The following is a 26405-nucleotide window of genomic DNA, read 5'->3' as shown; positions in this document are numbered from 1 at the left end:
AGTTTTAAAACATTCAGAGCTTGCATCAAGTTCATTTTTGTGTGTGTCTTTTACCACACACTTTATGCAGTTTTGCAGTTTAACGTAACAAATGCACGTGTGCACACAAACCACCAGAACCCCCTTTACTTCAGTCTGCGTGTAATTTGCTGTCGCTGGGATGAAAAGCTTTCACTTCTGAAAATGGAAAAGGCACCACGAGCCCGTAGTGGCATGGATTTAAATGACTTTTCCATCTCGAGTCAAAATGTGATTGTATGCTTCGGACCAGCAGATGCCTCACGAGCCAGCTGGCTCCCAAGCGGCTTCCGATCTGGGGACCTCCTTTTCAAATGTTGGGCTTGGTGGCAGCAAGGAGGGACTGGATGGAAGTGCTGCCTCCGGCCAGCTCTCCCTCAGCCTGCCCTCCCTCCTCACGCCGTTCTTCTGGAGCCTCTCAGCAAACACCACCGCTCCCTCCTGCCCAGGAGGCACCACAAGAGAAACCCAGAAGCAAAGGCAACACCCAGAAATTCTCAGAGACTGCACAGAGAAGCTTAACTTTAAGTCTCCCTGTGACACAGGACAGGCTGACCCGACCACCAACCTTGTGACACAAGTGATCAGACCCCAGGAACACCCCGTAGCTTAAGGTAACTTACGTCCTTCAGGGTTCAACATCCAAGAGAATGCTTTTCCCAGAATACCCGGCAGCAGCCTACAGAGGATGTTTGGGTTTTTTTTTCTCCTGAATGGAAGAAGAATGAACCTCAAATTTAATTGTTTATATTTGGAATGACTTGATACACATTCAAGAAACTGAGTAAAAAATTTTGTGCCAAATACAGAAAGGAGATTTGTAAGTGAAACCAATACCAAACAAAAATAAATTTATTTAAAATCTTACACAGTAGAATTCCTTCATTGCACAAATCAAAGTATTAATCATGTTGATGTCTGTTGGACATTATTTAATAAAAAACCCCTCTGTAACATTGAGGTGGGGAGCCCTGAAAAGTAAGCTACAGTAGAAGTAGATTCCGTGTAGCTTATGCAGCCACATGAGAAATGTTTGCTGCTGCTTTGTTATTACACAGGTAGTTGGTTTTATCAGCTAAAGCCTAGTGACTTGGATTTGTTTTATGCATATTGGGTTTTGTTCTATTACTTTCCAAGAGATTGTACTCCCCTGAGTCAGCTGTGTTCATTGGTCAGAATAAATTCCAGCATCTGACACCATTTCCATTAATCACAGACAAGCCAGTATACGTGAGCAAGATAATAGAAAGATAAAAACAATATCTGGTGCATGGGAAACATTACTTATGTATGCTGTTCACTAATATAGTAGAAGGTATCTGGAAGGCATTTTTTTCACCTTTGATAGACAAACCGAGCAAGGAGAAGATGAGGGGCATCACATGAAGTACTTACTCCAGAGGGAGGAAAGTGTCTGGAGAGACACAGGTCATGCAGCACCTTGGTAACGCTTTTCCAGCCCATCATCACCAGGGCTATGCTACAGCCATAGCTTCCCCATGTATTTGCAAGCAATTTTAAGATAATTTGCTACTAAACAGCTGTGAAATTAATTTTTATTACACTGATCTTAAGCTGGACCTGTGAAGTTGAGCACTTCACCCACCCACACATCTTTAAATAACATACTAAGTATCTTCCCACCCATTACAGGTTTGATATCGTGGATCTACAATACAAAGCATTTGCTTCAATGTATTAAGCAGTCAAGGCATTTCACTTCACCCCGTTGTATTAAGCCAGATATGGAGGAGAACAGGTTTTTTTCATAAAAAAAGGCATAAATTGTATTTGTCTAAAAAGAGTTCGTGGCCTTAAGAGAAAAAAAAAATAGTACTTAGACACCCATAATCTACAAAGCAGGCAGCTCAATTCAAATAACACTAGTTCTCAGTGGCATCCTAAAGATACCACAACAATACTTGTTATGTCTATCACCAATGCTACACCACCCAGGCTAATTAAATTAAGGCTTTGTTTCTTTAATAAAAGAAAAGTTAGTAGCCTTCACCACCACACAAGTCCCAAGTCAGGGTTGAGCACTGTGCAGGAGGCACAATAAGGGGAACTGCACCGGGGAGAGGATGATCCTGCGGCGACACCGCATGAACTGAGGGCAACGGGCTGAACATCCAGGAGTGGGTGTTCAGCAGCATTACTTACCATCCTGTATGAGTCAGTCACAATCAAGCCCAAAATGGTGCAGTCTAAACAGGACAGCCTAGGAATGAGTCTCCTCTTGCCACTAATATAAATCAAAATTTTGTCAAAAATAACCCCTTACCTTTCTTGGTTAAAAAATTACATAAAAATGCATTTCTAAACCAGCGGAATCAGAAAGTTAACTGAAAGGAGGAAGGGAGAGACAAGTGTCAGAAAATAAGCTCGGAGCTGGTATAAGTTTTAACACAGGATACCAAGTATTTTCTGGAGAGCGTACAAATAGCAAACAAATACAGAACTGGATAATTTTGTTTTATTCCAAGAACTCACCCTTCAGTGTAATCTTTTGCAAATGTGTGGCATTTGCAGTACAAGACTATCTAGGTCCCATTCTAGATTTCTTTATATTTACATTATACCAGCACAGCTTTAACTTCAAGGAACTTGCTCCTGATTTACAGCAGAGGAAGACTAGGCTTTCTGTTTCAGAACTAGAATTAAAAATAAAGAAAAAAAAACACATTTCAGGCAATTTGTTTTCTCCTCTTTAAAAGTTCAAGCGTTAAGGTGCCTATTCAGAACCATTCTAAAAACGCCTCAGTTCATTCAAAAAAAAATTGTTTAACTCTTGTGCAGACAGTTTTGATTACACTGATCCAGGTAATCTGCTGGACAGTTTAACAAAGTTGTTTTGTTTTTCATTTCCCAAAACACATTCTCATTAGGCTTTGGAGGACTTGGGAATACCCAGGAATTATCATCCAGCGAGCTCTTTCCGTAAGAATGGTGTTCCTGAAACGTTTTGCCATCAGCTGGAATGGGTCTCTCATCTGTCCATGCTTGTAGAGTCACCCTCTCCGGTGGGATTTTTACTTCTCTGGGCAGAGGGGGAGACACAGCATTGCAGAGTAATTCATCATTTTGGGAGAGTTTTTTATAGACTACCCCAGGCGTCAAGTTCAGCTTTGAAATGTTCAAGTCAACACATTGTACTGGTGCAGTAGAGGCAGCTGAGAAAAGAAGATAAAAAAGATTTGTAAGTGCATTTTTCATTTACTCCAAATGTACGACATGTACAGTACAGCAGGGACGTTAGACCCAGTGTTTGCAACACTACAAATTCTCAAGTCGTATTTTACTTCAGGAACTACTTAAAAGTTCCCAGCTGAGCGTACTGACCTCCTCAGTCTGATTTTGCAAGATGAACCAGGGATCCTGGAATTGGAATGTCTAAAATACACCCAACCCCATGGAAACCTCCCAGCTCCCACTTGAACACACAGAAACCAATGAATCTTTTTGACAAGATGGAAAGGAACGGTGAAAGGAGGAGGATTTTCGGGCACTTGGAGAAATGGACCCGAGCACAAACACTGCTCACGCTCAGCAGGCTTCTTCCTACTCTGCTGAGTCTCACGCTGCCGAGAATCTGAGTTCTCACTGTCCAAGGAGCAGGAAGAGGGAAAGGCAAGGTGTTCACAGGTTCTCTGGGCTCCACCATTATCTGACTTCTGAAAGCAAAGCGACAAGACTGCAGCGTTCAGCCATCTGAAATTCCAGGCGAGTTTTAAACCATGCCAGAAAGGGGAGGATTTTGAAACAGAACGGCATCTGAAGGTGCACCTTCATTGCAGAGCTGAACAGCTGCCCGCAGACCACCAGGTCATATTTTTGTAGCGATAATTTACATAACATGTAATGGGAGTAGATGAATGATTCCTGCAGTTGAAGACATTCACATCTTACTAGTTGCTTTCTAGACGAGCTGTGAATCTTGAGTATAAACTGTGATTTGTAACTTTAGTTCTTAAGTTACAGAAAGAGGAGCCAGTATCTTGGTCAAAGACTACAACTTCTGTTTGCTGCTGTAAATTGAAAGGTGGTACCCAATTCCCAAATGTCAGCCAAAGGCACTTTCCAGTAGCACAGGCATCAAAATTACTGAAAAAAGGCTACAGAGCAAAAGGCAAAAATCCACTGTTTTCCAGTCAATCACTAATGCCTTTTGTGGCTGTGGATGCACGACTGCATTAGCATCTGCAGAAAATCAGACTGTTCACCGAGTAGAAAAGAGAAATCAGTACTTGTGTAGTGGCAAGACAGGTAACTCCAAATTAAAAATAAGGACAGGAAGACACTACATGATTACATCAAACCTTGACAGATATCAGGATCAAAAACTCCATTCAGTTCCCAGTTTCTCTGCTGAAGTTGTTTGATAAATGTGTCTCAGAACTGTAGGGACAGGGAATCACCTGGCAACAGTATGAACAAGTCTACAAAACGTGTTGATAGTTTATCAGCCAAGGACCAGAGAGTGATCATTAATCACTGCTGGCCACAGACAAAGGCACTGATTGACCTGGAGGTGAATCCTGTCATTACCTCACTGAGCCAATCAAAGCAGCTTAGAAACAAAATGTCTTGATCTTGCAATGGACAGGGACATCAGAGACTGCCACCAGTGTATTGTAACCAAGCTCACCAGCATCTCCTGTATTCTGAACACAGTACATACCACAACTGACGTGAGCAGAAAGCGAAGGAAATGAACACGGCGCTGAAGAGTCAGACATAGTCTGGCCCCACCAGCATAAGAACGCTCTCTCATAAAGCATTTGGCTTGAGAGAAACATAATTATGAAATGGAAGCACCACCTGATGAACTGCTCACAGAAATTATACATACTTTATATGGAAATTATTCTCCCCTTTAATTATTTGCAATGTAGCAGCAGAAATAAGGCAGTTTTGCAGCCTCAGTATTCTGACATTCAGAAAATGTCATCTCACGTAGCATTTTGCTAGAAAAGAGAACTTTTCCAAATGCCAACATAAAGAAATATGCAACTATATAGAAATTTCAGTCTATTAAAGTCTGATTTTAACATGTTGCCAAATTAAAGCTTTATATATTCTATACTGGGAAAATAAGACTGCGTTTGCAAAAAAGATTTTTTCCCTCCTAATATGAAGTAGTTGTGGTAAAAGGTCAAATACGAGTAAACTTAACACCTCAGCCTTGTGCACATAAGCAACACTTGACTGAGAAAAAAGCCACAAGGGGAACAGAATACAGTACTGAAGAAAAAACACATCAGCAACACCTTTATGTGTGAAGTTGACCAGTATGAGACAGAAGCAAAAGCAGAAAATGGGTAGGCTGGAACCATAATATAGTCCAGCTTATCAACTTCAATTGATGAGATTCTGATAAGATATGATAGCTACTTTCTTTATAAAATGGTAGAGCTTGAATCAATGGCTTGCGTTTGTAAGGGCTGTTACAGCAAACACCGACTTGCCTTTCTTGGTCGCTGTTGGGTTTGTTTTCAGTTTTCGTAGAAGCTCAGCTTGCATGTCAGTCACCAGGCACAAATTAGACATTTCTCTCTTCAGTTCCCAATATGCTTGATGCACGCTTTCAAAACAAAAATTTTTTAAGAGTTAAATAATTGCCACCTCTAAAGCACCCTCATGCCTATTAACATGCTTGTCAAGCGTTAACTGTTAATAAATCATTTCTGGCTGACATACACTGCCAATTTTACTAGAGTACCATAATTCAAAATTAATTGGGCAGTACTGATAATTATCTTAAACTGATGGACCTTTGTATATTTTATTTGCCTCCTGCATATTACAATATATAATGTGTTATATATTAACATACTAGATGATACAAATAAATTCAAGTTCCCCAAACAGAAAGAAGTATGGAGCATGTTCTCCAGATTCATTATTTGAAACTAACCATCTTACCATAAAAATTAGTCATGTCCTAGGAATACTTTAAAAAAATAAATTAAATGGGCACTAGATTGTAAACAAGTAGAGTATTAACTTTGAATGCTTCTGATAAATGACCACACACACCATTGCATGTTATGATCCTAGTTTTAAATATTCAAACAAAATCAGTGTTTGGGTCTTTACACCATCCACTTTGCTACAGTGAATTCAGACCAGATACCTGGGATCCAAACTGAGCACCCACCCACACACCAAACCGAAGTGTAAAACACACTGTTTCATATTCAAGTCATCTAATTTATGTTAAAATACACTGCCTTATCAGACAGTGTAAAAAATAGCAACCCAATTCATTCTCTGATAAGACAGTATAATATGAGGAACATTTTTAGCACCAGCAGCGCTGTTCCAAGATTGAGATTTCAGGTTAATAAAATGAGTTAGGAAAATCCAGAACAAAAAAAATCAGAAAAGTCAGCATCACCATGCTTCTTGGTAAAATTTTGAGCAAAGGCTCACTGAACACCACATTTATGGTGACTAATAATTAACTCAGTGTTCAAAGACGCAAGGATGCAACTACTTCGACTGAAACGTGAAACCAATGATTGAATGCTTTTTTTATGCTTAACATTCTACGAAAACACATTTGTTGAGGACAAGTATAATGGATGAGAGTTTTCAAAGTATTTCTTTATTCTTCACTATATTCACTTAAAAGACATTTATATGAAACAGTTGAATACATCTAACTATTGTTGAAAGGACTAAGAACTGTTAAATTATATAACAACTGTATTTTCAAACATGCGTATATACAGATTGCTGTCCCTCTAAAATAGCAATTAAAGATCACCTCTGCATAAAATTTATCGGACATGAATGTGTTCAAAAGCACTGTGAGGAACAGCTATTATTCTGCTCTAAAAGAGTTCCTTTAAAACAAAGGAATTAAACTTTCTTGTACGCACAGAGAGATTTCCCCAGAACACAAATTCAGATTCAAAAACTCTGTTGAAGACCAGAGAAAGCTGATAGTTTCATAGGTACCTTGTTACGTACCAGCAATCCTGACAGACAGAAAGTTAAAATTTTCAAAACTACTATTTCAAGGAGCTAAAACTGTGGCCTTGTTACTGCAGATCCCATTTGGCTCTTTGAACTTTTAAAAGATGACAATTTTAAAACTAAGTTTATGTGGCAACCACATTTCATTCGTTCATGTGTTCCGGTCTCAAAAATAAGATCACACAAACTTTAGTTATATCAAACCAGAACCATCCAGTATTTTATACAGAATTGGTAAATAGAAGAACAGCTCAGTGTCTCCCACCAACCAGCGGGAAAGTGCTTAGATAAAATTTATAACATCATTTAGCACTTTTAAAAGCATCTTGCTAAGTGATGCAGATACCAGAATTCCACTTACATCACACATAATGTATTTTAATTGTTTTTGTGAATACTGACCTAGAATCCCATCGCAAAGCCTAATTTTCAAGGAATTTGCAATTGTAAAGCAAGGATTCCTGATGCTCGGAAGTTTATCTGATGCTGCCTTCTAACATTAGCCTTGAACATGGTATAGCCTGTCTAAATCTACAGGAAAGCACATTTGCAAACCACGAATTTAAAGTCAGATTTGCAGGCTGCTGACAAATATGAAATAATTACTTTCCAAAAAGTTAACTGACTGCAAATGCCTTCGTCTCCCCCAAACAGCAGGATTGCTTCCTACAGCAAATGTTTCATATCAGAGAGTTTTTCAAGTATCTTTCCACAGATTTTTGGATAAGCTTACATATTCAGTACACATTACACATTCATTATTTATATCATATTACAATAAACACTACAATGTATACACGCTAATTCAGACAGTTGCCACCTGAACGTCAATTTGTGGAATAAATCTGCTCTGGAAGATCAAAGAGATAACTACTTCACCTTGAAGTAACACCTTTTTTCAGGCGTGTAAGACTGACTATGAAGCACCAGCAGAAACCACAAGTACAAAGTGTTGGGCAGCCAGCTATCCACTCACGGGGAAAGTGTAATTTATGTATAGTCTGTATAATATTATCATCCTTACACCAGAGAACATATGAATAGGAGTATCTGTGCTGTTCTCTTTCAGTGACTGATTTCCTTCCCCAGCCAAGCGAGCAACCAGGTATCACACAGAACAGTCTGTCCTTAAGAAGGACCACTCTTCCCTCTTGTGGAAAATCGTGTAAGTACACAAACAGGCATAACAGGGTGTAAGAGATGCAGTTACTATTTCATTTCTCCAAGACAGAACATTTGGGAACTTTCATGCATTCATTGACTTTTCCTTTGCATATAGAATCAAAGGATAGATATACTTTCTAACGCAGCACATACTCAAGACAAGATACTAGAGGAGTTTATATCATAAGCACAATTATTATTTGAATAGCTGCAAAATGAGATCAAATGCTTTCTGATATGTTAACTTTCTTCTGGGAAATAGCTGTTTCTTTTTCGATAGGTCACACAAAAGCTCCTCAATATTAAAAAAAACAATAATCTTTTAAAATGTCTCCTAGTAGAAATGTTATTGCACTGCCCGAAGTAAGAATGCAACACTAAGCAAGAGATTTGAAGCCACCACCTGTGCAAACACAGAAACCTTCCCATACGCAAAATGAAGAGATTCTATAGCTGGGAAGAAACTTGGAAATTTATCTACCATCTCCTCAAGTCAACTAATTATTAAAAAGCTGATTTTTAAATCCAAGAGAATTTAGCTTTCATTTTCTGTACAAAAATTTGAAGATGTAAATGTTATATCATCATCATCATCCTGGACTACCACTGTAACACAGAAAAAAAAAGTGATCTTGCTAAATCAATATACCGAGACCTGAAATTAGATTGTGTAATTTGAAGTAACAGATTTCAGCAAGCTGCAAGAGTATTTCCTTGTTCAAGGAACTGTCCCTCAGTAAACGATAAATAAAACATGAAAGCCACTTGATTTTCATACCTCTGAATGTCTTGCCTTTGAAGGTGGTCTCCATTTGATGGATTTTCGTCCTGAGCCTGGTCCTGCACAACAGAGTGAGAGGAGACAGAGAAGGACTGAACTTGTGATTTCAGATCTTCTAGCTGAAAACTGCAGTGAAACTACAAGTTTGCTAATCTTAAAATTCAGAAGTAAAGTGGTCTTTATTTGTATTGGCTGCAGTGGTTTTCACAATGGACATAAAGACTCCTTTCTAAGAATTTTCCCATAAAAAAGCTTGAATTCCCTACTTACACGAAACCATTGCTCAGCCACCACTTTACTACTTTTCTTTTTTAAAAAAAAAAGCAAACAGCTGAGAATTTGTGATTCTTTGAAAAGCAAAAATTGAGAAAAGATTTTTACTTCTTTTAAAAAAAAGTAATGTCTTCTCTTATTCTTTCTTTGCCCAAGTATATAAAGACCTTTAATTTAAACTATTTTAGTATAGTTTTACTTCCACAAATTATGTTTATGATAGAACATAATTTGTCCCTTGAGTCTGCAAGACTGCGCTAAGTTGTGCATATATGCAGCCTCACTGTAGCTAACAGGACTGCTTAAACCAGAAGCTATTTAAACTGTTTTAAACCAGAAAAAAATAGAAAGTGTATTTGCCTAAGGTAGAAAACATCTGAAAATGCTAATTAAAAATAGTAATAGCAAAAAACCAGTATTTCAGCTGACAATGTTTCCTTCTGCTGAAGACTTCCACCAGAGCCCAACTGTGATTCAATTTCATAGTTAAAAAAGAAACAACAAACATTTGCACTGTATTACCCCACATTTGAAAGGTTGTACCTTTTTATTTCCCGTATAAAACAGTTGCCAGGATCAAGCAGAAATTATATTTAAAAAAAAAGAAAGAAAAGAGCTGTTCCTTATATTCTTTTTTTTTTTGCAGTAAGAGCTGCTAACCTAAGTACTATTTAAACTGTCATGTCTAGTATTCCTTACAACTGCTATTTTAGTTTGTTCTTTCTAGCAACATTCATTCTCACAATACAATCTGCAAGCTTCAGTTATTTATGTAGCTGTTACTCTGTTCTACAGAGGTACCTGAAGACACCAGAATTATACACAAGTTACGATACGCCTTCAGAATTTACAAGTTATTGAACATACCTAAAAGAATTCCAGATACAAGTGAAAACAACAACCACCAGTAACGGAACTTAACCAAACACCTCACACGCCTTCCAGGTAAAGTGCTTTATCCCCATCTAGTGGAAAAAACACAGACTAAACCTGAAACAAGACAATGCAGGTAAACCCATCCCTGTGAGCTGGGAGTGCCTCTGGAGAGACAGATCCCTGCTGAGAACCCAACACCCCAGCTGTGCATGCTTTGAGGGCAGCAGGGGAGAAGGACTTCAGGCTAGCTCTAGTCTGGCCCCTGAATGCCCGGGAGAAGCTGGGGTGCAGCTTCTTAGTTTCATCCCAAAGAAATCCAGTTCCCATACTCCTGACTGCTCCACAACGCCAGGGACAGTAGGCAGGGGTGGTTAGGAGATTTGCTTCAAAAACACATTTCTGTAGTAATGTAAAGGTGCACATAAGAAAAGAAGAGCCAAGGAAACATTTCTAAATTGAACCAAATCCTATTTGAAGGCAGGATGATAGCCATGCAAGGATTTACCTGTGAGTTATATCCTGAATATTGGCTCACTCAAATATTATGTGACTCAAGATTACATAATCATGATTATTAATGACTATAAGAAACATATAATAATCTGCCTCTTCAATAATTTTACAAGATTTAAGTGTGATTGTTTGTATAACTTCAATGTGACTGCAGACTCCTAAAGACTGCCACTGCACCTTTTATCATGTAAAGCAGTAAGGATGACTTATTTTTTTTTAAACTTAATGCTTTTTATTACTGTTAAGCTACTTTAATTTCCTTTTTGAGATCATAACCACATCTATATTACAGAATGAGACCCTCACAACAGACCCTTGCCCCAGACTAAAGGAGGTATAGCAACAGTCTGGAAACCTTTTTCAAAAAATCCACTTACCTGACAGGCTGCATGGAACTACCCTAAAAAAAGTGCTAGACCTCTTTAAACAAAGTTTGTGATATCTTTTAACACAAGCATTCTGATGTTTTAAAAGGAAAAAAACCAAACACACACCAAAACCCAAACAAACCAACATGAACAAAACCAAAACAAACCCAGGTTTTCCCAAACTTTCTAACAAGTCCAGCCCAAGACCAATACCAGCACAGGATACTTCAATTTGATTTGCTACTTATAAGAAATTGTAAAGCTTTCCTTTGTGTTATATGGGCAACACCTAAGTGAGCCTACTATTTCCAAGAAACAAGCCAGTCTACAGGAATATTTAAGGATAATTTTACTGGGATGTTAATCTTTCACTCAATTGTATACTCCATATCTCTTAGTTTATGCTTTATTTTGCTTGAACAAGGGATTTAAAATAATGCTATAACACAGTCAAATCTATTAATACAAAAATTTCTTTACAATAAAGTTACCTTCTGCTTGGATTTTTGCAACTCCTTTTTGAGACTGTTGCACTCTTGCTTGAGCTTTTCTAGATCCTGTTCCAGACTATGCACTTTCAGGTCACTACTCAGTTTCTCAATTTCCCAGCTGGATTGAGTACAATTCAGATTTTTCATCACTGTAAAAAAAACAAGCAAGACACTCAGATTTCATTCTCAGTTCAAGAAATGTAACTCAATATGTAAGGTTTCACCTCAATCAGCCCATACCCTAAAAAAAAAAGTTACCACGTACATTCTGAAGAAACTGCAGGCTATGACAGCACAGAAATAGTAACACTGGTGAAGCTGCTGGCAGAGAAGCAGTCTATTTTCTGAGTTTAAAGTACGGAGCCCTACTTTCTAAGAAAGCACTGGAGATTTTACATAAAGAGAAAGCAACAGCATAAAAATGCACTGGAAATACAAAAATCTGTTAATGGTAAACACACATGATATACACACCAACTTGCATCCTTCTTACATGCTGCAAAAAGATGAGCCTTTTCCGCCTCGGATTTGTACCATTACATAATCTACCCCAAGTTTTTCCCAAGTTTAATATTAAAAACATTCAAAACAGAACTGCAAACAATACAATCAAAATAAAAGGGTAAAGACTAGAAGTTACATAAGTCTTCTTATTAGACAGGAAAAATTCACATGGTCACTAGTAAGAAGCAACCTAAGACGATCCTAGCATCAAATCAGTAGTAGGATGCTAGTTAGAAAGCAAGAAAAGAAAGAACATGACGGGAAGAAAAACCCCAAGTCTTCAACTGCATGGTACGCTCACTCCCATACATAACAATTTAAACAAGCTTAAGCTACACTGATTTTTTCTAAACAAGGTACTCAGAGCCCACTCAGAGCCCAGAGTAAAACTGATTACTAAATAAGGCTTGGAATCACCACATTTTCAGAGCTCTCTTCATAAACTCTGCACTTCTTACCTCCTTAAATTATGATGTCCTCAACAATGATGCTACTGCTACATGTGGTTTGTTCTTCTAGGTTTAAGAACTTGTGCAATTGAAGTAGTTCATTACATGCTTGATGTCCTCTTGGAAAGTAATCCAATTCAAGCACAGCAGTACTTACAAACACCCTTCAAATGACTGCATTTGTACAGTCCATGACTCTAGCTTTACATTTCCCTGTTCTCTTTTCTTGTAACAGTACATTAATAAAGATTATTTTTTTTTTCTTCCAGAGCATTTTATTTTACATCCCTATCATCTACACAGCACTCTTCACACCGGCAGCAACAGAAGCTGATTTGAGCTTCTGGAATTACCAGGGTACACTGTTTGTCTCTCCTTCCTCTTTCCACCAGGCTCTCTACAACCGACATCTTTCTACCCTGCCTCATCTGCAGCGCTTTAAGTAAGTGTTGTCAACTGCAGCTATTGCTACACAACATGCTCTTGTACCTGTCACATCCCACCAGTGAGACAAAGCAGTATACTGGATCATCTGCAGGCACCAGAGAAGTGGTATCAACTGGATAGTGTTTGATACTTGAACAACTATGCTCCCACCCCACTCTGAGGAAGAGGTGGTGAAGTCCAGAGATGTGCACGACCAGCCTATTACATTGCAGGTTGTGCACATTTTTCAAATTATTAAATAATTTACAGTGGAAGAACACAACAGCCTCAGATCTTTACCATGGAGCTCCTCGCCTGGGATAATCTAACACATGTGTCACCATTTACAAGAACAAACACAGACAGGAGCTCGAAGTCCCTCAGTGCAGTGTACTCCTCTCTCACTTACTATGCACAATTAAGCCTCTTCATGACATGAGATCATAATATAACCACTAAGACTAGTCAACACACATTAAGATGAGGTAACCAAATGCATACCTTGTTGAGTTTCCACTTCAGTTCTTAGTTGTAACAGCTCTACTTCTTTAGACTGCAACTGTTCGTTCAAGTTTTTCAGTGATTCTGCATTTTCTTTTATCTATTTTCAGGGGGAAGAAAAACCCAAAACCATCTGTGATGCTTTTTTTTAATCATGTCTGACAGTTCAACAAAACAAGAAAAGTATTGCTTTGGGTACTTTTTAGCATTAGCCTAGTCCAGAAATAAAACTGAGGTACTTAAAATTGTTATTCCTATATAAAGTATCGTCATGTCCTTTAGAAACCTAAGGGAGTGATAAAACAAACACCCCAGATCTTCAGCAAATAAAATTAATTCTACAGTAAACATTTACTAACTATGCAGTACGTACATAGCATGCATTTAAGTCATTACTTAAAAAGGCATACCATTTTATCCAGTTTGCTTTTCAGATTATCTCGGTCAATGCAGGCCTCTCGATAGGCTTGGTATGCCTTATTTACTTGTTCACGGCCAACGGAGCTGCATTCTTCTTCCAGCCGGGAGCCGAGCAGCTGGAAGTTTAACAGACATGAGAAATCACAAGTTTCCTATGTTATATCGAGAACTGCAAGTGCAGTGGCAGAGTCTGCAACATTAAACTAACAGCATTTTTGTTAGTTTAGAAAATAAATGAACCAAATACATTGATACAGACAAAAATCTCTTAAAGAAGTACAACAAAGGCCCGTAACAAATTCTTCAGTCTCTCCCCATACTTAGTGCTTGCTAGTTTACTGCTATGAGTATTTAAAAACCATCCACAAGTCATGATTATTCACACCAAGAATCCCTTAATCATATTTCTTCCAGGCTCTGAAGGTGTATAAACTGCTTTTTGTAAAAAGAGTTTTAAGCATATAAAGACACAACATATAGAAAATTCAAAGGACACTAAACACAATTTTTTTTAATTACTCATAATTTAAATGAAGAATTTTTTTTCAGTATATTTATGTGAGAAAAGCCAAAGCAGAGTTATTTCACAAGTAACTATTAACTTCCAGGTCACCACTACCTCACTGCCTGCTAAGGCAAGAGGCAAGCAAAGGGCAATAAGCACTACCAACTAGATTGTCAGAAAGAGGGGAGCAGAGCTAAAATATATTCAGTATTTTTAGTAAGACAGCAAGAAAAGTCTTACACAGATCACACCTGTCTATACAGAAAGTTCTTGTTTTGACTAAATGTTGCATTATCCTTTTCATCCTGTTTATCCTGCACTCTTGCTTTAAATTGACGCATTTAAACACATTCAAGGTACCTGATGTAGATATTTGCAACAGATTTACACACATATATATTCTTAAAAGTTAGGTCACACACAAAAAATTTACAAAAAAATCAACGAGGCGACAGTTATGCATCTGCCTTAAATATCTCCTCTTTTAGGCATTTGCTCAAAAGAAAGTATGGAAAAGCAAGCCATAAAGATCGTAAGTGTTGTCCTTCATATTTTCCTCCCTGAAATAAAGCCATTCAGATAGAATCTAAGCCTTCCCAAACTTTCCTGAAGTTTCCATACACTTTTAAATATAAGACTTAAAAGGGATAACTTCCCACAGATATTTTTATCATACAGGTGTATTAGCCATTAAAAAAGACTCAAAGTTAGTTCTGCTACTTAACAGTCTAGGCCTTCTCAATACCCCTCTCACGGAAATAGTTTTACGGTATTCACATACTAAAAGTTTTGTCTATGGAAAATGAAGTATCATGTTCAAAACAATTAAGATGAACTAGGCCAACCCAAACAGCAGATGACTAGAAGGAATTGCAAGGTCATCAAGACATGTTTATTGTGATTTTGAGTAACGATGTAAAAGATGTTACAGTCAGTATGGTTCAGAGAATATTCAGGCTGGAGCTCTATTCTTATCTCCATCACTCCCACAGGACCTTATATAAAGGAAGTGCCAAGAAAGTTTGGCCTTTTGACAGAAAGTCAATCCTGTCAAACTAGTCACCAAGGATTCCTCAATAAGTGTTTCAAAACGGTACCGAGTGTGACTCAAACTCTTCATTCCAACGTCACAAAATAATACATAGATAGTATTATTTGAAGAGTCAGTACCACATACTTAGTACTAGATCCTAATAAATGCCTCAGCTCTAACTCTAGGATCTCTCTTTCCATCTTATATTAATAAGAAAGCAATCCATCACAGTCGAGACCGTCTGCGGTACAAAGACACGTGCTACTGAATGATGGATATACATCTAACCATAGCATTCTTTACTTGGGGAGAAAAGCTGGTGCCATGGTCAATTTTAAGCTTTAATAAACCTCACCAGACTAAAGCCATAAGAAACCGCATATAAAGCAAATTCCTAGATTCCTTTACATTTTAGAATCACTGTATCAATAAATAGCCAGCTGACACCTCTGTGTTAAGTACTGCAACTTTGTATTTCATGATGGAGACTGCTATTAGCTAGACCTACCCACATACTCCTAAACCACCTATTTTTTCTTACCATTTCAGAATGCTGAGCCCAAGAGGTTCTTTTGACAGACAATCCCTGGATTCTGACAATTTATAGACTTGGCACCCCAATATTTAATAATACTAAGTGACGTGCCCAAGTTAATAAATACTATAAAGAGGCAGATGAAATACAGTAACAATCCAATGCAATTATACATCTTTCTGAATCAAATCTTTGTCTTTGCAGGGCACTACACTGCATCATATACATGCTCAGTAGGAATCAAAAATCCCAGCATGGCGTAACTAGACTACCAGAGGAACAAACTGTGTTTCACTTAAACAAATAAAACAATTTACCAAAAATTTTTAACTTGGGAATTATGTTAAGTACAAATTTTAAATACTTAACCATCTGCTCCACCATCCAGACAGGAGCAAAAACGTAGCTGCTACTGTAGGCTGGTCAACTGCATTTTTTTCTTACCTTCTCTTCTAGAATTCTCACTCTTTTTTTTAAGAGGGAGTTCTCCTTCTCTGTCTCCTTTAGCCGTTTCTTGATATCTTCATATGCAGTGACAAGTGCGAAGTGTGAGGCAACAGACTCATCTCCACTGTAAGATGAAACAGGAATCTCCCCATCTCTCTTATGGCCGTTTTCTGCTTTTTCGTGGTTCAAAATACAGATGTCATCCTCTACCAGCTCCTCCATGACAGCTGTTAAAAAGACAGATATGAGTGCAAAATTTTCACAAAGACAAATTCATCAAGAATCTCAAGTCTGAAAACCTTCCAAAATAATACTGCAGGGTACTTCTGTCAAAGTATGACAAGACCGAGTAATTAGGAAATATCTCAATCTTGCAGAAAAATCTTGAAACCCATTATACATTGAAAATACACTGCTTAGAAAAGAAGCATCTTTCACTATTGATAAAAATATTTTGAGTATGCATCAAATTTAGAAAACCCCAAATACATTTTTATTAAGGCTTAACACCATCCTAGAATTTGGCTGGTACCAAATACTTGAACTCCAAAGGAATATCGTATTAGAGTTTTTGCAAGTCAGCACTGAGCAGTAAAAGAGATTATAGTTGCAAGAAATCAACTAACTACTATGGTTACAGAGCACAAGTGCCAGATTTTCTTCATTCTTGAGTGCAAATATTTATACTTTGTCCAAACTTTAAAATGGAATCTTAAGGTACACTTGCATTAGTCTATGAAGAGGCTGCATTAATAGCTATTCTTTACTTAGGTACCGTAGAAAACATCCTGCTGACCAACAATTACAGTAATTCTTGACTGCAAGTATAGTGAGAATGAAAACATATTCAATAACATGATCTGCCTCAACATGTACGGCGAAAACTGACAGGAAACTGGCTATAAGAGAAGTATCACTCTAAAATACGAGACAAATCCACCTGAATGACAAATTCAAAGTAAGATTAAGTTTTTCTTACAACACATAACATTTAGGCACAGCAAAACATTCAATAAGAAAAGAGCACTTTTAAAAAACTCCATATACTTTCTTAAACTCCAGACCTTAAGGGAAAAGCCCCAGCAGCCTTTTCCTTAATGTTACTAGTTATCTGGAACAAATTCAGGGGCTTGATTTAAGAACAACCAACGAACCTCCATCCTCCCCCCAAAAGCCAAACCCAACCAATCAAAAAAAGACACAGCTCATTCTTATTTAGTTATGAAGATCAAGATTCCTTGCATATATATGCAATACTAAAAAGTGCTATATAGTCTCTGATAACACTTCTCTCCCTCCCCCTTAAAAAAACACTACTGATACTACTTTGACCAAAAGTAGATTTTTATTTTTTCCCATTAAACAAATCCTTGGGTTCCTAATGATTAGCTAATGAACCAAGAGAAGTGCTGGAATGAAAGAAATTAGTATAACGAAGACAGTTTGTATTGTAGCAAAAAGCTATTTCAACAGAAAACTGATCTGATCAGCAGAACAAGGCAGGAAAGAGAGGAATCAGTTGGGGAAAAACCCACAGCCACAACTGCTGCTTCTACTGTGTACTTGCTATTTAAATCCAAATTAGACTTCCATTTTTTAACCATACTAAGAGGGAAAGGGATCTGGAACTTCTCTATGAGGTCAAGTTTCTCTTGCCAGGTTCGCAAAGGCAAAACTGCCAGGAGTGCAGTGTTCAGAGGGCTGTAGTACAGCTACAGCTCAACAGTGGTGCCGGTACCACATTTGTCTCAATTTGCTCAAAGCCCCTTGGACAACATGATAAAAACCTGTGACAGTTCATTCATACTAAATAGACAGCAATGGAGTTGCAACAGTGAAGTGTGAGTGTGGAGTGAAAAAAAAAAGACAAGAAAACTACAAACCAAACCAGAAGCCCTGTTAATGGTTATCTTCAGGAGGCGAACAGATGCCTTATATACTATTTGATATATTCTAATAAAACAGGCAGCCAAAGCTTCCCTTGCCTGTTGCTCTGCGTCACACTTAAGTAGAGAGTGACTTGCAAAAAAGGTTTGCTTCCTCTTCATTGTAAGAATAGTATCACTCCACGCACAAGGTGACCTTGACCAAAAGCACTGCATCATTCAAACGGCATTAACTGACTGATGGAATTGCTCATTTTGCCTTCTAAGCTGAGCATAACATACTACCTTTTCCTCCCCCATTTTACCAAGGGCCCTGTGACTCTTCTCACCCATCTCATCAAATTCCAAGAGCTTGCCTTCTCAAGGCAACATCTCCTTTCCTCTGAACACTAGAATCAAATGGCATGAAAGCGTCACAGCTTATCATTATCTCTTGAAGAAAGCAGCAGATTGTGTGACCTTACACGTAAAAATACATCTTTATCCCCGTACTTTACTGTAACTCCTACACGTCGGCATCATACACTCCCCATTTCTTGCACACATCAGTTCCACCAGGAGATGGCAATAAGGGAAAACAGGAGACAACAGCAGAAGACCAGACCATATTTATTCTGTTTCTATTTATTTGCTAACTAAAATTTACTGCCTTTATGAGCTTCCAAAAGAGCAAGACCTTCCAAATAAGACCCTAGCATACACAACTACTAGTTTATAAATTCAGGTACACACTTAAACCACACCTACTAAGAGGACTAGTTACACAAACACTTTTTTACGTGAAAGATCTCATTTAGTTTACAGGGTTATTCAACTCTGATTTTCTGATGCTGCCCTCTAAGCCAGCGCTGGATGCTATTTAGAAGAGAAGGGTTTAATTCCACATAATTCAAAGGAGCTTGCAATACACGTTACTCTAAATTTCAAGATAATTGTTTCAGAAAGATGTGATACATTTTATGACTAATCTTAGTGCAACTAAGTGGCGACAGGCTGCCTTCAACACAGAAGTCTACGTCTCCTGAGAAATGGGTGCCCAAATAGGACACCTTCCTCTCAGCTCATCCCTTTAACGAACAGATCTGATGCTGTAACACTTTGGAGGGGAAGGTGGCAACAGACCTTACACAGGCTTAAGTGAAGTGGGATATTCTGAAGGAATTCTGTGATTTTTAAACTTTATGCTTCAATTATTAAAAATAAAAAAAAAATTATCATGAACGAGGCTTCTCTGTACTGGAAGCTCATCAGCATGTCAAGAAGGGAAAATCACCACAATATTCACATTGTATACACTTTATGTTAATAGAGATAATGAAAGATAAAAATAAAGTATTAATAATAGTCACACAGTGTATTACACTGCAACCACCATAAAAAAGTGCAACTGTTTCAGCTTTACAAGAAACCTGATTCAAATTACTATTGTCATAATGCTCCACAACATGGAAATGAAACTGAGACTTCAGACAGACTTCCCTTTCAAATAAATGGACAGATATACATAAACTGAAATTTAAATGCACTGAACACCAATTTACCCAGAATTTTAGAGCATCACATGAAGAAAATATAATAAAATATTTACATTACTCTATGTTTAGCATAAGATTACTTCAAAAAGCCATAGCATACATACTCAAAACTGAAAAAGTTGTTGGTATTTTGAGATTTCCCCCTACCTCTTAAAGAACTTTGCTGCTTTTGGAAAAAAGCACTGCTCTTGAAACTGAAAGCACCTTTTCTTCACAGAATAAAAAGCCGCTATGATTTCTAAGAGATTTCATGATGCTATTGTCAGTCAATCTGAAACGAAAACTCTTTGCCTAGCCTATTTTATTCTACATAGCTTTCCATTTTCTCCCACAACAGTTATTCTACAAAGCCACACAGTTATATTTTTAACAAACTGCAAAAACTGTAAAAATTTATTGAAGAGGGAAAAAAAAGAAGAAAAAATGCAATTACCAAATCTCAGGTATGAGTTGATACAAAATAATTTTAACAGTTAGCTCTATTCGTAAACATCAGTCTGTTGCATGTGCTTACTGAATATTCCTTTTATTGCGTATTTCAAAAAGGTTTCAAATCTCACAGTCTACAGAACTATATGAGAGACATTTCCTGAGGAAGAAAAAAATAATAGTGCTATGACTTCTGTATTGGCTAGAATTATAGAATAGTTAGAGTTGGATGGGACCTTAAAGATCATCTAGTTCCAACCCCACTGCCATGGGCAGGGACACCTCCCACCAGACCAGGTTGCTCAAAGCCCCATCCAGCCTGGCCTTGAACACCTCCAGGGATGGGGCATCCACAGCTTCTCTGGACAACCTGGGCCAGTTTCTCACTACTCTCACAGTAAAGAATTTCTTCCTAATATCTAATTCTCCCCTCTTTCAGTTTAGAGGGATAATGACTCAAAAGTAAGTTATAACATAGGTACCACTAACTGCAGTACACATTAGATGAACATGAGAAAAAAGTGACATTAGAAAAATCAAAGCTACATTGCTAAATATATCTAAATAAATCAACACTATCTAAAAAAGAAAAAAAAAAAAACAACCACACAATGCCCCACCCAAACAGTTTATCTCTACACTGCAAAAAACTGTCTGAAGTGTTTCCAATGCAAAAAAAACCAGTAGTTGCTTCTCCAGCACCTGGTAAGCCTGTATTAAAAGGCCAGTAACAGATTTAAGCTCATACAAGAATAAAACCTGGCCGTTAAACAGTGTAAGATTAGCAGTTCTATAAATGTCAGTTCACCCAGGTCTTTGTTGTACTATCAGAAAAAAGAAAAAAAAGTAAGATAAAGCATGCTCACAAATACTACTTTCTCTATAAGAAGCTCTCTTATGATACTAAAACAACAGACAGAAAGCCTTAGAAGACAAAAACCTTAAAAAATGGGGCTATATCTGTAAGAAAACCTCGACTCCGTCTGTAGCCTTTAATTTTACTTTTTAAGGACAGGAATCAAAATTTAGTTTCTCCAGTATTATATTACATCATTTAAAAAATATGAACTGTAAGTAACAATCAAAGAAGTGCTTTCTGACACAATACATGCTTTCTGACAAAATACATGCATTAGTTTGTTCCACAAGTGATGACTCCTCAATCTGGCAGTCCCAGAAGGGCTTGCAGGATGGCAGTAACTCCCGAGTCCAACCACAGATCTCTGCCTGCATTTTATTCTGTTTGGCTTCTCCAGTTCAAAGCCAGGCTTGTAAGCACTGCTGCCAGTGTCCCAGAGCTGTCACTCTGAAGTACCTGAGTGAATTCTGACCTCTCTGGAGTTGCAATTCCTGAGATAATCTGTACTAGAGTAACCAGTTAAAGCGAAAGAGTTCCCACTAAAATATTTAAAGTAATATACAGACAAGTTAATGTCTATGAATACAACTGACGTCCATCTTAGCCTACTTAAAGCAAACTTTACAATCCCACTTCATCACACATCCCATCCCAAGAAAGGTCTTCCTAATACTTTCACCATGTTTCTTTCAACATGTTAGATTTATATATTTTTAGAATGATTTGCACACAAAACAGCCTATATAAAAGGACTTGAATCTTTACTTCAAAAAAGAAATACATTAAATGAATAGTATTAGTGTTTGTAGTAAATAATTACTGTTTTAGAAAAACCCCACCAACATGAATACACCGTTGACAGGACGTAATATAAAGATCTAGCAGGAGTAATTGTGTTTATAAGCAGATGAGTTTGAAGAGATGATATCACTTAAGTTGTCTTTTACATACTGTAGAAAATAATGGTTTCCAGAAACTTCTGTTGTTCATTGATACTTAATGTAGGTTATAGAAAAGCTTTAATTTAATATATTAACTATATTGAGAATAAGAAAGTTTTCCCATTTCTTACTAATGCTTGGCAGAAATACAGCTTTTCTCTTCATAGAGCTTTACAAATATTAGTCATTAACACCATGGGAGGTAGTTAAATATAAAACACATTTTACATATGAGGAAAGCAGAGGCTAACAGCAAACAGACTGCTGCTCAAACAGCTTTCTGTAGTTTGAAATGTTAATCTTGTTCTCAGATCAGGAAGAGAGATAGTAAAAGCAGGATTACATTAAATTTTTTCCAGTACTGAGGAGATTCACATTTTGCCCCATCTTCTGATTAGAAATAGAACTGTTTTCAAAATATTTCCAAATGCAAAATGCAAATAATTTCAACATGGTATTTTCCTGATTTTGGTCAAAGCTACTGAAAGTCTGAACCATTGTACTTGTTTACCTTCCGGAATTGAGGGGTTTGACTTCATAATGGTGGTATAAACACTCTCCAGCTGTTAACCACATGAACATAATTTTTGTACTGGTTTATATATACATCCTTGCCTAGAAGGGTGTATATATGCATGTAGACTTAAGACATTAAATTCAAGAAATGCATTTGATCCACAGGGATCCTGAATGAGTGTGTTGCAGCCCTCACCTTAAATTCAGGAAAGTTGTACTGCCTTCTTTTCATTTTTAAAAGATGCTCCAGCACAGCAACAAAACCCACAGAATTCCTGCAGTCAGCATCAAAAACTCCACACAGTATATGAAGTACATGGCACATGATGTTAAAACAAGCAAGACTTCCAGTCTCTTTGAGCACCTATCATTTTGCATCTCTCCCTCAGAAATCTTCTGTTCTGTTTGATTCCAGTTGTGAACAGCGTGTTCTACAGACAGAGACATTGCTTTTTACAGATACTTGCTCCATTTTTAGAGCAAAAAGTCTGCACACATTCATCTCAGTAGCTGCCAGCTTTGGCCGCTGCTCATCCTTCCGTATGGACAAAGTCCACAGGCCTAAAGCACTCCCCGAGTTCATGTGTACAAGGGCAGAGCCCTGCAGCCTCAGCATACTCGGTGCTCTTTCAGAAATAGTCAGCACATCAACTAAACCAGACCTCCAAATTGCTTTCGGTTTTCTGCCTCCAGGAAACAGAAAGTTACTGCCTCTCATCTCACAAACCAGATCACTGTAGTTCATCTGTCGTGAACATCTCCCTAGGTAAGGGAGAAGAGCCAAGCAAAAGCTACAACAGTCATTTTTTTCCAATATCAAGCTTTTTATAATAAATTATCTACTCTCACAAGAACTAGAAGTGTACTAAAAAGCCCATTTTATGACAACGTTGCTTGATAGTTTCATACTGCAGTATCTTCATTGCTGATTTGCAAACCCCATGCATCTTCATCATCATGTATTCAATTTGCCTTTCTGTGGATGCTGTCACAACAACCACTTGCTCTGACAACCATCAGAAAAGGGGGGTGGGGAAGAGTTGGAGTCGATTAAATATTGTTCTTTCAACATCATATAGTCCTGCTTATTAAACTATTCCATTTAATCTTGAAACTAATTAGAAGCAATACTCCCAAAGAAACACAAGTAGGAACAAGATGGCTTCTGGCTGTTAAACCCTTCTAGCACCAAATATAAGTATATGCAAAGGTTACTGAAAAACCCATATGTTCTCATGCTAACACTACATATTATTTTAATAATATTAACACTTCTTTGGTGTTCATTCCTTCCCATTTAAAAATGTTTATAAAGAACAACTATTTACAAAAGCTAAGAGGGTTTCTTTTGGATTTTTAAAAATCTTTTCTTGTAAAGCAAGCAGTAGGTTGTACCTCCTAGTCATAAGTTTCCTCCCACTCAATTCAACTGTCAGATTAATTAACGTTCAATAAGTTTACAAGTTTAGTGATAAGGTATTATGAAAGCCTTGTATAATTGCATTAACTTTTAATGGAACTGGAAACACCTCACCTGTTGCCCCTATTAAAACACAAGTTAAACTGAGTGGCACTGACAGCCCTTAGTCATCCTGCAACTCACTAACAGAACACCTGGAGATTTTCACAACCCGACTGCACAGGGTGCTAGATAATGTCATCTGGGCTCCCTTCTCCACAACAGGTTGGAGCAGATGATCTTTGCACGTCCTTTCCCACTTGGGCTGTCTACAATTCTGTGATTCTGTATTGAGCTTTACATCTTATTACTTCATGCAAACTTGGTCATTTGAACCCAAATTCCTGTCAGCAGCTTCTAAGTGGATGACTTTGAATGTTCAAGTTACTTACACGTCACTTCTCTTTCTCAAGCTTCATTTCTTCTCCCCAAATGTATTGCCAAATTTTAGTAACATCTACAATTTTATACACTAAAAACTCCACTTCAACTATTATATATTCATGTAAAAAGTTAATTGATGCAATAATAGTGTAAACACATAACAAAACGTAAGACTGATTAACTTTGTGGATAAATCATATGTGTATGGAGTCTCTAAAAATCCCCCTCAGTAAAACTCACCGTTGATTCGTTACTAGCCTGACTCTTGTATTAATCCTATCATCATCATTTTAATAAACTGGATCTCATTGCCACTTAACTGTTTTATTGAGTATGGACTCTCTATCTAGACTTCCTCTGTTTAGAAAATACCTGTGAAAGAATGAAAACAAATATCAAAAGGTAAATGCACACTGCGTTTTATTCCATTTACTTCTATGTTTTCGCTTATTTTCTTCAAAATCTGTAGTACACAGTCTCCAATTCAATGCTTCTATTGATATCATAAGAACAAATGTTACTGGATTTGGAACTTCATGCACAGTTTTTCCAATGCTGTGAGATAAAGTTACTCTACATCCCCACCCTGAGTATACTAAATACAGTTTGTTCATGTATTCAATGGGATAATTTTTATCACACCCAGGGTGAACCCACCACAATAAAATACCAATAAATCAAAGGACAAAGTGCAGTAGTAATCTTAGATTTGTTTTGGTTTCTACAGTAAAAATTTCAGGATACACATGCTAACAGGTAACTGGTATTATTAGCAATAGTAGCATTTGGTCACACAACCATATACAGGAAATTAAATGTTTCCCATAATCCACAATAACACTTCTCACAAAACACTGTCTCAGAGGAGCACCTGACCTTTGGAGCCCAGAACAGGCTCGATGGTTTTGACAATAATACTCTCTTCACTCTGTTTTTTTCAGAGCTGGCTTCCAGTATGCTGATTTTACTGCAGACACACAGCCTAAGGCAGCAGAGACACGAAGGGATTCCTGAAGAAATCCAAAAGCTCCTAAAACCACTCACTTGAACAGTCTACAGCCCAGCCCACTCTCACTTGTAAGTTGCTGGGAGACAGATTTGTTTAAGGAGCTCAGGTTGATTTCCCTACCAGGTGAAACATTTAAAGCTGAAAGCATCACTAGCACATAAACCTACCTCAACATTCATCCCTACTCCCTTCCTCCAAAGCAACATGGCCTGCAACACCTGTATCCCAGTCTGCTTCATCACGTTTCGTTTTCACATCGTGTGCCAATAAGCCTAATTTGCTCATTTCCTTTGCCAAATTCCCTTGTTCTAACGCACAAAATTCTAGAGGAGAACTCTAATGTGAGTTCTCCTTCTAAGAACTCACCCAGTTTTCCAGCTTAACAAGGTGCAGCTTTTTGCCTGTTTTATTGCTTACCTGAGATCCACTCGTCAGCAGGACCTTTAAACTCTGCTTACCGCCCCTCCTTACCCAGTCACGATTCCACCGCTCCTGTGCCACCGGCCAAGGGGGCACGAAGCTCCCCAGCACCACCCGGGACCCCTCGCCAGAGCCAGGCCGCCGAGACAGGGCCGCCCACGGGCGACGGAGCCCCCGGCCGCCCCCCCCGCCCCCGGCCAGCCCCTTCCCCCGCGCTAGGACCAACCTCTCCGGGCCTTGCTCGGGCCGGGCGGGTCAGCAACGGGCGGTCACCCCGGCGGAAAGGCAGCGCCGGCTGTTGCGGTCCCTGCTCGGGCCCCCTCGGGCTCCCATCGCCTCCGCCCCCGGTATCGGCCTCCGCCACCGCGGGGAATTCCCAGTGCGCCGCCGCCGCTCCAGGAAGTCAACAAACGTCTCACGTGACGCGGGCCTCGGTCCGCCGGTCCCTCTCCCCCGCTCCAACGGGCGCCCGCTGCTCCCGGAAGGAGAGAGGCGGCCCCGGCGCCTCACCGGGACTACAAATCCCGGCATGCAAGCGGCCCGGCTCCCCGCAGAGCACGCCGGGAAGCCCGGCTCCCCCCGCCATGCCGCAGGCCGAGGCCTGGCTCCGCCCGAGGCGGGTGGCAGCTGCCGCCGGCACCGAGCGGCTCCCGCCCGGCTCCTGCCCAGGCGGTGAAGC

General features: G+C 38.6%; 1 protein-coding gene across 1 annotated transcript; it reads right to left on the bottom strand.

Moving 5' to 3' along the window:
- Positions 1-852: 852 nt before the first annotated feature.
- AZI2 (5-azacytidine induced 2) lies at positions 853-26198 on the bottom strand. Its single transcript, XM_014937756.1, has 8 exons — positions 25953-26198; positions 16286-16515; positions 13759-13884; positions 13349-13448; positions 11469-11617; positions 8945-9006; positions 5487-5602; positions 853-3191 (listed from the first exon to the last, which is right to left on the bottom strand). Exons 2-8 carry the CDS (start codon positions 16508-16510, stop codon positions 2803-2805), a joined length of 1167 nt encoding a protein of 388 aa, XP_014793242.1. The 5' UTR covers positions 16511-16515; positions 25953-26198; the 3' UTR covers positions 853-2802.
- Positions 26199-26405: the final 207 nt, after the last annotated feature.

The sequence above is a fragment of the Calidris pugnax genome, unplaced genomic scaffold (genome assembly GCF_001431845.1).
Source record: "Calidris pugnax isolate Ruff unplaced genomic scaffold, ASM143184v1 scaffold11, whole genome shotgun sequence".
NCBI classification, from domain to species: Eukaryota; Metazoa; Chordata; class Aves; order Charadriiformes; family Scolopacidae; genus Calidris; species Calidris pugnax.
The sequence above is the reverse complement of the archived record's forward strand: the minus strand, read 5'-3'. Positions and strand labels throughout refer to the sequence as shown.